The sequence below is a fragment of the Garra rufa genome, chromosome 10 (assembly GCF_049309525.1).
Source record: "Garra rufa chromosome 10, GarRuf1.0, whole genome shotgun sequence".
NCBI lineage: Eukaryota > Metazoa > Chordata > Actinopteri > Cypriniformes > Cyprinidae > Garra > Garra rufa.
Genome location: NC_133370.1, coordinates 43961951 through 43973660, shown reverse-complemented (window position 1 = coordinate 43973660; position 11710 = coordinate 43961951). Strand labels below are relative to the sequence as shown.

Sequence of the window (11710 nt, the reverse complement as noted above, 5' to 3'; positions counted from 1 at the left end):
ACAAATATACTCATGCTAGTTTTGGCTGGTTTTGTGGTCCAGGATCACATATAGCTGCAAGCAGCGATTACCAGGGTTCAAGCGGCATTTAAGCACATAAGAAAAAAGACATTATTTAGCAAGCCTGTACCCACCTAAATCATTGATTACATTTTTTTGGCAAATCCAGGTAATTTACCATAAAAATATGTTTGTTTTTTATGTTTATGACTCTTATAGTGCCAGCTGTGGTCCAATCCCCTTAAAACTTTACACGCTTGTTTAGAATCACCTGTCGTTCACCAGGTTTCGTGAAGTTTTGAGTTTTTCTTTAGGCTTTATAGGATTTTGGGTAAATTTGATCAGGCCCCTATTCTAAACGATTCTATTATAGCTTCCCAAAGGGTAAATTTCAACCTTATTTTGATAATTATTGACCTAGAGAGTAAAGAAAAACAAGTTTTTTCCAGATTGAGCAAAAACCTAGGACTAGTTCGCAAAAATAGATTTTTTACATCTTCTCAGTCATTTAACAAATGATTTGAATGACAGCTGTGGCTCTAGAGTCAAAGCTATCTGGAATGAGGAGTTCTACCGTATGATATAAATATTGTGTGTGTGCGAAAAACTGCGCAATGTAAAATGGTTTACACCAGGGGTCACCAAACTTGATCCTGGAGGGCCGGTGTCCTGCAGAGTTTAGCTCCAACTTGCCTCAATACACCTGCCTGGAAGTTTTAAGTATACATATTAAGACCTTGTTTAGCTGGTTCAGGTTTGTTTGATTAGAAATAGAGCTAAACTCTGTAGAATACCGGCCCTCCAGGACCGAGTGTGGTGACCCCTGGTTTACACCCTTGAAAAATGCGATGTTGCCCCCACCAGTGGCCAATTTATTTAAAATTTCTCACAGACCTTTGGGGCTGTAAATCAAACATGCCCACCAAGTTTCGTTCTGACCGGCCTCCGTTAGCCTTGTCTAACTGGTGCTCAACCTTCATCTGCCAATGGCGACCATGTTTCTTTTTTGAGATACAAAAATGTCCTTATAGACACTTGTGGCACTTTGGACCAAGACCGTGCTCACCGATTGTCATGTTGATAGGACGAATGGTTGTGTAGGCATTTTTCCCCCTCTTATAGCACCACCAAGTGGCTAAACTCTGCGATTTTTGTCCTGTGATCGCAGACTGAGACTACATGCGGTTTTTTTTTTGAGTTTGGCAAAGATATATCATTCCATTCAGGAGTTATAGGCAGTTTACTAAACGTGGCCCTGCGCCTTTCGAATGAGTCAAAATGGCATTTTTTTTGATAATTATTGGTATATTATTGGTATTTTTGCTTATTAATACAGGCAATTACATAAAACACTTGAGCCTGCGACTGATGGTTTATGAGTTAGGAGTGTTTTCGTACTTTTGATCGCAGTAGCGCCCCCTTCAGGCCGATTAGGGCGAGCTTTGGTGACGTTGTCGGCAAAGTCCCTTTAAGGCAAGTCATGTCACTCGGCGGCCATCTTTGAAACACTACTCGGGCAGGCAAGTGCAGCTCCTATCTCTTTGAATGGGGAAACATCAAATTCTCCAAAACTGTTCACCAAGCTTACGATTAAATTTCATATTTTAAATCTTCAAAGAATACCAACAAGAACTGCCTCATACATATGGTTCCTTGTGCTCCAATAGCATTAAAAAAACGCTAATTTTACCGGCTAAATGATCCAGTGCGCATGCGCACTACTGAGCGCACGTCGTGCGTTCACACCGGACGCGACTTGCGCGGAAAAAACGCGCTATTCGCGCGTAGTTGAACGCTTGAACATTTGAGTTTACTCGCGCCATTCGCGCGGTAAAATTCGCGTCATTCGCGCGTGACATTTTCTTCACAACAGACGCGAATTCGCGTGAAGGGAGGGGCTTCTGCCACTCGTCAGCGGGAAAGTAGTTGTAAAATAGGTGAATGAGCTCAATTTGCCAGCTTTAGCTTGCTTGTAGTCTCAATATGTATGTATATGTAGGTTAAATTGAGTAAAGAGCGTTTTTTAAAACTAACCAGATTGTCCGACCTCTTCACTCACTTTATTCTTAGCAAGATCCCTTTTATTCCTGTTTCTACAAAAGTCCAAAGATGTATCGTACAGCTCCGAGGAACCACAGACAGCAACGGTGATTTTGTCCGCCATTGTTGTTTCGGATTTCTGCCTCCGTCACTACTAGAGCAAGCTCCTGATTGGTTACCGCGGCGCGGAATTCCGCCGAAGTTCAGATTTTTGAACTCGCGCGATTCGCGCGAATGGCGCGGCAATCGCTTGAACGCTCAATGCGCGCCGCGCCATTCGCGCTATTCGCGCGTTTCGCGCCGCCTCATTCGCGCGTTTCGCGCCGCAGGATGGCTATTCGCGTCTTTGCATTGACTTAACATGTAAATCACTCGCGCTTGCCGCTTCATTCGCGTCCGGTGTGAACGCACCTGTACTAGAGCGTCGATTGTTTCTATAGCAACCGGGACTTCTAACTGCAGCTGCAGTGACGCGCTGACTTTACTAATCAACGATTGGTTCTTTCACAAGAAGACGGGGCTTCGCGGCCATAATGAGCGTTGCATTTTTCCCCTTTCAAAACTATACGAGTGACATGTCTTGGGTATTCTATAGTCTTTGGTTGTCGGTGGTGTGAGTACTACCATCCCTCCAAGTTTCATGTCTCTAAGATTTATGGTTTGGTCTACACAATCAGTTTTTTTTTTTGTGGAGATTGCAAATCCTTGGCCATTCTAACAATTACAATAGGGTTTCAGCACTATGTGCTTGAATTCCTAAAAATAAAACAGACAAATTGGCATGCAAGGAGCGGTTGTGTTTATGCAATATGAAACATCCGCATAAAAGAAATAACTCGAAGTTATGTTCATTTCAACCTTTATTTACACGTGAATATTAAAATGAATGAGATAAACCACTTGTCTGGAAACTATTCAACAAGACTTATCCTTAAAATAAACCAAACATTTCTTTTCTATATTGTTATTCTAATAGTACAACGTCTTATAGGTTTATAAATGGCAAACCAAACACCCTATAAGTGCATAGGAGCTGTATACAGATTGATATATATGTTTGTAAAGTTTTAAATGAAATGTGCAAATATCATCCAATCATTCCCAAAACTTTCTGCCTATAAAAACAGTTATATAGCCATCAGTAAGCATCAGTATTTGTGCATCTATGTGTATGCAGATTGAGAGAGACAAATCAGAAAGAAGGAAAATGCGAAGAAGGCACATTGTGCGCTGAGCCTCAGCAAGTGAATTTACACCGAATGTCCAACATTGCCCCTGAACATATAATGTAACTCATATCTCAGTAAAGGAATACCATGTTTTACAGTAATATACTGAAAGTAACGATGTACATGGAATCAAAACCATATGTAGTATATGTAAAGTGTGCTTGAATTGTTAAATGCGGATCTCTAAGTGTTATATCAAATGCCAGTGCACAGATTCAAAGCATGACTTTCTCAAACTTTGGAACGACAGCTTTGAAACAAAAGCATTTTAAAACCAAGCTGTCGTTGGAGCTTAACTATCGTCCATTAGATTTATGTGACTGTAAACAAAACTGACAATAGTATTACTTCAAAATGTTTAGTCACTGCATAAAGGAACAAATTATAATTTCTAATTGTTTCATCTGTTATACATCCTTCTGACTGTGTTATTCGTAGAAAGCACTGATGATTGAGACCGCTTATTAATGATCAAAGATGCATGATGGTACTGATGGCAGCCTTGCAGGCAGAGCAGCTATTAACATGTGAGGAAGAAAAACTGAGGTGGGCTTAAAGAGATACTTTTTTTTTTTTTAGATTACATCTAGCCTTTAGCCTGAGCTGAGAGGGCTCGTTGGTCAGAGGAAGAGCGTGGGTACGAAAGGAAGAGAGGGGCGTGTGAAGGGCAAGAGAGAAGACTTTACAATCACAATCTGTTTGCTTTGGTTGCGGGAGACTGGCTCTCTTCAGCCCTCCTGTCCAAAGTCCTCAGTGAACTTTTTCAGCTTCTCCAGATCCTGCTCGTTGACGGTGGGCTTCGTGCTGGTGAGAGACCGCAGCATGTCCGACTGTGGGTATAAACAGGGTATAATGAGGAACTGACAACATAACAGTCTTTTAAAGGTGCAGTGTATAAAATTTAAGGATGATCTATTGACAGAAACACAATATAAAATATACAACTATGTTTTCAGAAGTCTATAAAGACCTTGAATAAAAATAAAATAATGTATAAATTATCCGCCCCTACTCTCTCTCTCTCCAACTTCTCTTCCTGTCACCTAACTGTACTGTCAAAAAAAATAAAAAAAATAAATAAAAATTAATAATAATAATAATTATATATTATATTCAGAATCTTGCAGTAAGTTTTAAGAGTTTGTTTTGGTCCATCTCTGCAAGACAGACATTTCAGGATAGGAGATGAACTAAAACTGAAGTCCCAAAACTTACTGCCAGATTCTGGAAAATATATTTTTGAAAGAGTGCTGTAAGAGGATGATATGCTGGTCCTTCAAGAGCCACTCTCAACTCATCTGTCTATAAAGCCTATTAAAAAACAGTCTCCATGTATTTCACAACACTTCAGAACGTTATTTTTATTAACTTGGGGTCATTTTGTAGGATTTTTTGCCCAAGCAAAGTCTGTGAGAACCTGACACAGTGCACTTCTGGAGACTGAAGGTAGGTTGCAGTTCTGATTTTTTTTGCACCCTCAGATTCCAGACCTTCAAATAGTTGTATCCAAATGTTGACAACCAAATGTTGTTCTATCCTAACAAGCCATACTTCAATGGAAAGCTTGTTTATTCAGCTTTCAGCTGATGTATACATCTCAGTTTTGTAAAATTTAACTTTATGACTGGTTTTGTGGTGCAGGGTCACATATATCACTTATAAATAATTAAATACAAAATGAATAGTAGTTATTAAGATTGATGTGGTTTGGAATTGGTCAAATGTGCTTGGAAAAAAAATATGACCACAATATCAATGTGCCTAATAACTATGCACACAGTGCATACACACACAGACACACTACTACTACTACTACTACTACTACTACTACTAATAATAATAATAATAATAATAATAATAATAATAATAATAACTTTTCTAAATGTTAATTTATCTTTTATTCATTTTGACTTTTTTTAAATAACTATTAAGACTATTAATATTTATTTTAAAATACTAAAAAAAAATTATAACTTCTTTTGTTATTCTGTTCAGTTGAACTATTCAAAGAGGCTGCATTTATTTGATCAAAATACAGTATAAAAATTGTAAATAGTATAACAATTAAAAAAACATTCTATTTAAATATATATATACACACACATACATACATACATACATACTAGTGATGCGCGGGTCGTCTCATAACCCGCGGGCCCCGCGGGTAACCCGCGGGTCGGGTTGGGGCGGGTAAAGAAACTGTCACTTTATTTGCGGGTCGGGTTGGGGCGGGTCATTAAAAACAAAATTAAATAAAAAAAATCAATATGCTGCGTGCAATTCCCTATAGCCTATATTACATATTTGGGAATATCTATTTTCATATTTTATTAAGTTCTTTAATAAGGTTATCAACACGTCACGTCACGAAAGCGCCAAGCAGCTCCCGCTGCCAGCCACAAGCGCATCAAGCGAACGCACATTCAGCTCTGCAGGCCTGGTGCTATGCATATTTAAATCTCCTGTGATGCGCATTATCCTGCATTAGCCAAAATCATGACAGTCAACCACATCCAGTCATATGTGAATGAATGTAAATATTCGCTAAAAACACACAATAAAGACAGCAATGATGTAGTCAGGACTGTGGCGCCGGCTTGCTTTGAAATGTATTTGGTGATTGCGCCCGCTGCGTCTCCTGCACCCTAGTCATTTTAAACAGTACATAATAATGAAAACAATATCTTACAAATAAAAAGAAGCAGATTTTCATGATCAGAACTTCCTTAAACCAGTGAACTTTTAAACCTTTCAGTCCAAGGATCCAGTAAACGAATGCGTTCAAATAGAAAGTTCAAAACGATATTCATAAATGAAGCATATATACCCAAATTTCTTCCGGCACCACTAACGTTACACCACTGATTATCTTGTTATTAATATGATTTGATTTATGGTTCATATTCATAATCGTACAGTATTGTTGCCAGTTTAAAGGGCGAAAAGCACTTTCGGTTTTCATTTGCATTATGCAGTATGTCTATTTAATTGTCTCGGGTGCGGGGCGGGGCGGGTTGTAAAAATAGACACAGTACTGCGGGGCGGGCTGGGGCGGGCCAAATAATTTCATAATTGCGGGACCCGCGGGTTGAAAAAAACCCCGACCCGCGCATCACTAATACATACATATATATATTAAAATTTAATTTATTCCTGTGATCAAAGCTGAATTTTCAGCATCAATACTCCAGGCATAAGTGTCACATGATCCTTCAGAAATTATTGTTTTATTCCTTCAGGACAATAGTTTTTGGGGAAACAGTGGGTATTTTTTTCGGGATTCTTTGATCAATTTTTTTTTTTGATCAAACATTTTTTACAGTCACTATCAATTTAATGCATCCTTGCTGAATGAAAGTACTAATCTCAGCTTTTGCATTCATAAAAACAATAATAGCTTGACACCGGGACACAGCATAATTGTTTTCTTATGAACAATAATCACCTACTGTATGAAAGGAGTAGTTCACTTCCAAAACAAAAATTTATAGATAATGTACTCATCCCCATGTCATCCAAGATGTTCAAGTCTTTCTTTCTTCAGTCGTAAAGAAATTATGTTTTTTTTTTTTGAGGAAAACATTTTAGGATTTATCTCCATATCTCCATTAGGACTATATAGAAATAAAATTCCAAAATTTAAATGTAGCTTCAAAGAGCTCTAAATGATCCTAGCCGAGGAAGAAGGGTCTTATCTAGAGAAACGAAGCTCTGGGTGAACTCTGTGTATATCAATTATTGACAGTTAGTATTAGGGTTGGGTCGATAAACGATGCCATCGTTCATCGCCGATTGCCAACAGACATCACCCTTGCCGCAGCAGCAACCCGCTCGCGAAAAACACACACTTAATCACACTATATAGCCAAATGAAATGCATGCTTTCAATTTCCTCATCTTTACTTATTTTATTATTATTATTATGAGGAAATAATAACAAGGAAGTTGTTAGCGATCACAAATTACAGTGAACTCCAAACGAATTACACAAACTAGTTCGTTTACATTAATAAATTAGGCATACAAAAACAGCTGAAAAAAAATCTAAATAATCTTAATTAAATTAGATTAAATAAACTCCACCAAATATGTCTTTTTCATGGTTTTACAATAACGAACAGAGCTTGGAACAAAAAACAAGAGAATATATTTTTTCTATCGAAATACGAACGTACAGTACAAAGCCTAGCATACATTATAAATAACAGTTTATCATTCAAATACATTGGGAATATGGAAACACTTGGATTTGTGCCAAATTACAGAGGTACGTGAGCCTAACGCCTGGTATTTTTAGTTTCGCTTTGTTTTGGCTTCTTAACTTTATATATTTTGTTTCATTCCTGTTCTGTTCTGAATACCGTTACATTTAAATGATTCGTTTTGGAGTCAGGTTAACTAACTTTTAGCTATGTTTATAGTGTTTATAATGTTAATACATAATATTTCGCTTGATGTGGTATTATTTCTGATATTACACTTTCTCTCTAAACATTCCGCTGCTCATTAAATGCGTTTGAAGAGAGTGGGTTAAGCAGTAAGCAATCAATGAGAGCGATTTTGAAATTAAAAAAAGCTGACTGGTCGAAAATATGTTAAGGACCAACACACATCCACCAAATACATGTATATAAACCCGCGCTTGCTCTGTCACGATGTAATGCACTTGTTAATGCCGGATCTTTAAAAATCCGGCTCAAATTAAGCACTGGTAAAAACGGTAGGCTACAATTAATTAATTCATTATGAATTAATTATTTAACAACAACCATCCCTCACCCCCACCCCCCGCCGACAATGCCATCGTCCATCGCGATGTTTCACATTGGACATCGTACGATGCCAAATTGGTCGACATCGCCCAACCCTAGTTAGTATACATCAAAAAAAAAAAAAAAAAAAAAACATTTTCTCCCCTAACTTCAAAATCATCCTACATTGCTGCAGAAGCACCAACCCAGTGTTTACAAAGTGAACATGCAAAGAAGGTCAAACGCCCTTTACAAAAAAAGGCAAAACAGTGATGTAGGACGATTTTCAAGTTTTTCAACATACCCTAACCAAACATGTCATGAACCAAACAATTACAAAACAACCGATTGTTTTGCTAGATAAGACCCTTGTTTCTTGGCTGTGATCGTTTAGAGCCTTTTGAAGCTGCATTTAAACTGCATTTTGGAAGTTTAAACTTGTGGGCACCATAGAAGTCCACTATATGAAGAGAAATCCTGAAATGTTTTCCTCAAAAAACTATTTCTTTACGACTGAAGAAAGACATGAGTAAATTGGGGTGAGGAAATTATCTGTAAATTTTTGTTCTGGACGTGAAATACTCCTTTAAGCACAATTAGTTTATACTGATGGTGTAAACCAGGGGTGCCCAATCCTATTCCTGGAGATCTACCATCCTACAAAGTTCAGCTCCAACCCTAATCAAACACACCTGAACCAGCTAATTAATCTCTTAAGTAGCACTTGATAATTACAGACAGCTGTGTTGGAGCAGGACTGGAACTAAAGTCTGCAGGTAGGTAGATCTCCAGGAACAGAGTTGGGCATATGAGAACTAAAAACATGCTCACCATGGAAACAATTGGCTCCAAAAGTTTCTCTCCAGGGACGTCCATCCATGTCATTTCTTGAGCCTGTGGATCACCCGGGGAGCAAGGGGTTAAGAGGTCATCGACTATGACATTCGGGTCATCCCTTGATGGTCCTCGTACCTAATAATCAAAAAGATAATGGTTACAATTAGAATTGGGAAGTAATTAATGTAAAACTCATTTGACAAGTTCACACTTACTGAATTTCAGTTTCTTAAAGGGCATTAAGACTTTAATGGTATTAAAGGATTAGTTCACTTCCAGATCAAAAATGTACAGAAAATGTCCTCTCCCTCTTGTCATCCAAGATGTTCATGTCTTTCTTTCTTCAGTCGGAAAGAAATTGTGTTTTTTTGAGAAAAACATTTCCGGAATTATCTCCATATAGTGGACTTCTATGGTGCCCCAGAATTTGAACTTCCAAAATACAGCTTAAATGCGGCTTCAAAGAGCTCTAAACAATCCCAGCTGATGAAGAAGGGTCTTATCTAGCAAAGCGATCTTTTTTTTTTTTTTTTTTTAAAGTTTACAATTTAAATACTTCTTAACCTCGAACACTCGTCTTGTCTTGCTCTGCCTGAACTGTTTTTCCCCGGTTCAAGACAATTAGGGTATGTCGAAAAACTCCCATCTTATTTTCTCCCTCAAAATCAATACTCATTTCAAAATCATCCTACATTGCTCCAGAAGTACCAACCCAGTGTTTGCAAAGTGAACATGCAAAGATGATGAAACACCTTTAACAAAAAAAAATGGTAAAATAGCGATGTAGGATGATTTTGAATTTGAGGGAGAAAATGAGATGGGAGTTTTTACATAGACATACCCTAACTGTCTTGAACAGCTAAAAACAGAGTTCAGGCAGAGGAAGACAAGACGAGCATTTGAGGTTTAAAAGTATATAAATTGTAATAGTAATTAAACGGAAAAAAAAAGTAACCGAACGTTTCACTAGATAAGACCCTTCTTCGTTTGAAGTTGCGTTGAAACTGCATTTTACAAGTTCAAACTCAGGGCACCATAGAAGTCCACTTTATGTAAAAAAAAAAAAAAGAAATCCTGAAATGTTTTCCTTAAAAAAAAAATATTTATTAACAACTAAGAAAGAAAAACATGAATCTTGTATGAAAAGGGGGTGAGTACATTATCTGTACATTTTTTTTTCTGGAAGTGAACTTATTTAATATAACATACGGTAAATGATGTCTCTTACTGAAATATTTAGTAGAAAATCTATGAATGATCCACATAATTTTATACATATTTTGGATTATGGGGGGTGTAATTATTTTGATTGGTAAAACACAGTGAGCGACTGGCAATGGCATCTGTTGCAATTTTCACCACAACAATTCAGAATAAGCAACTTGGAAAATAAAATACTGATACAATAGCATATTGTGCAGCTTTTGGTTGTACTTTTCAGTCAAAGGGCAACAAGAGAAGCGATGTAAGTCTTCACTGCTTTTCCTAATGATAAGAAGAGGAGAAAAGAATGGGAAGATGCCTGTGGACAAAAAAAACTTCCTGAAGACCCACATCTTTGCTCTCTCCACTTTCGCCCTGATGCCTTTGAGGCTTTTAGCTGACCACAGCTACTAAAAGAGCTTACAAACAATGTAAACATGCCGATGCTTGTCATGACGCCGCAGCTAGTGAAGGAGCTTTTCAGCTAGGATTTCACGCAATATCTAGAGGTGTTTTTTAGACTCTCTGTGGAGAAAATGAAGGCATGGCATTTGGATTTTAAAAAAAACCTAATATTTCATGGGTTTTCTACTACATATTTCAGAAAGAAACATTGTTTACATTGTTGATGTAATCCGTGTCATTGAGGACTCACCCGTTTGAAGTGAGTGGCAGACTGCACCTTCCTGACGGGCTGCATGAGGGCGTCTCTGACGATGACGCTGATGTCAGCACCAGAGTAACCGTCCGTCTTCTTGCCCAGAGTCATAAAGTCTGATTCAGCGAGACTGTTAGGTGTGCTTCCCAGATTTAGTTTGAACATGAATCCACGAGCGTGCTCTTCCGGCAGAGGAATGTAGATACGTTTCTCAAATCTAAACACAACACAGAAGATAAACAATGAATATACCATTATTCACATTAAAACAACAGTCAGACAATATAGTCAAAATTGATAAAATAGCACCAAGGGAGGCATGGAAATCATGTTATATGTGAGATTCTTTTAGTCACCACCCTTTTTTAAGTCTAGGTTAAATACTACTGCTTCAAGGAGAAGTTCACTTTCAGAACAAAAATCCCCTTGTCATCCAAGATGTTTATCTCTTTCTTTATTCAGCCGTAAAGAAATTGTTTCTTGAGGAGGATCAGGATTTCAATAGTGCCTGTGAGTTTGAATGTACTAAATGCAGTTTAAATGCAGCTTCAAAGGGCTCTAAACAATCCCAGCCAAGGAAGAAGGGTCTTATTTTGAGAAACGATTGGTAAAATGTACAATTTATATACTTCTTAACCTCAAAGGCTTGCCTTGTTTTCTATTTGAACATATTTCAAAATCTAATTTATTCCTGTGATCAAAGCTAAATTTGCAGTATCATTACTCCAGTCTTTAGTGATCCTTCAGAAATCATTCTAATATGTGACCCTGGACCACAAAACCAGTCATAAGGTTAAATTTTACAAAACTGAGGTGTATACATCATATGGAAGCTCAATAAATAAGCTTTCTATTGATGTATGGTTTGTTAGGATAGGACAATATTTGGCCGAGATACATCTATTTGAAAATCTGGAATCTGAGGGTGCAAAAAAAATCTAAATACTGAGAAAATCACCTTTAAAGTTGTCCAAATTAAGTTCTTAGCAATG

The 11710-nt window shown here is 37.6% G+C and overlaps 1 protein-coding gene across 2 annotated transcripts in view; it reads right to left on the bottom strand.

Moving 5' to 3' along the window:
- Positions 1 to 2882: 2882 nt before the first annotated feature.
- The window catches only part of vps4b (vacuolar protein sorting 4 homolog B), a 28770-nt gene continuing 19942 nt past the window's right edge, over positions 2883 to 11710 (bottom strand). For both annotated transcript variants that reach the window (XM_073848749.1, XM_073848750.1), the window contains 3 exons: positions 10716 to 10935; positions 8852 to 8992; positions 2883 to 4099 (listed from right to left, as the gene is read on the bottom strand). In XM_073848749.1, the coding sequence (XP_073704850.1) occupies positions 3998 to 4099; positions 8852 to 8992; positions 10716 to 10935 (463 nt within the window). In that variant the 3' untranslated portion in view covers positions 2883 to 3997. The remainder of the gene's footprint in view (positions 4100 to 8851; positions 8993 to 10715; positions 10936 to 11710) is intronic.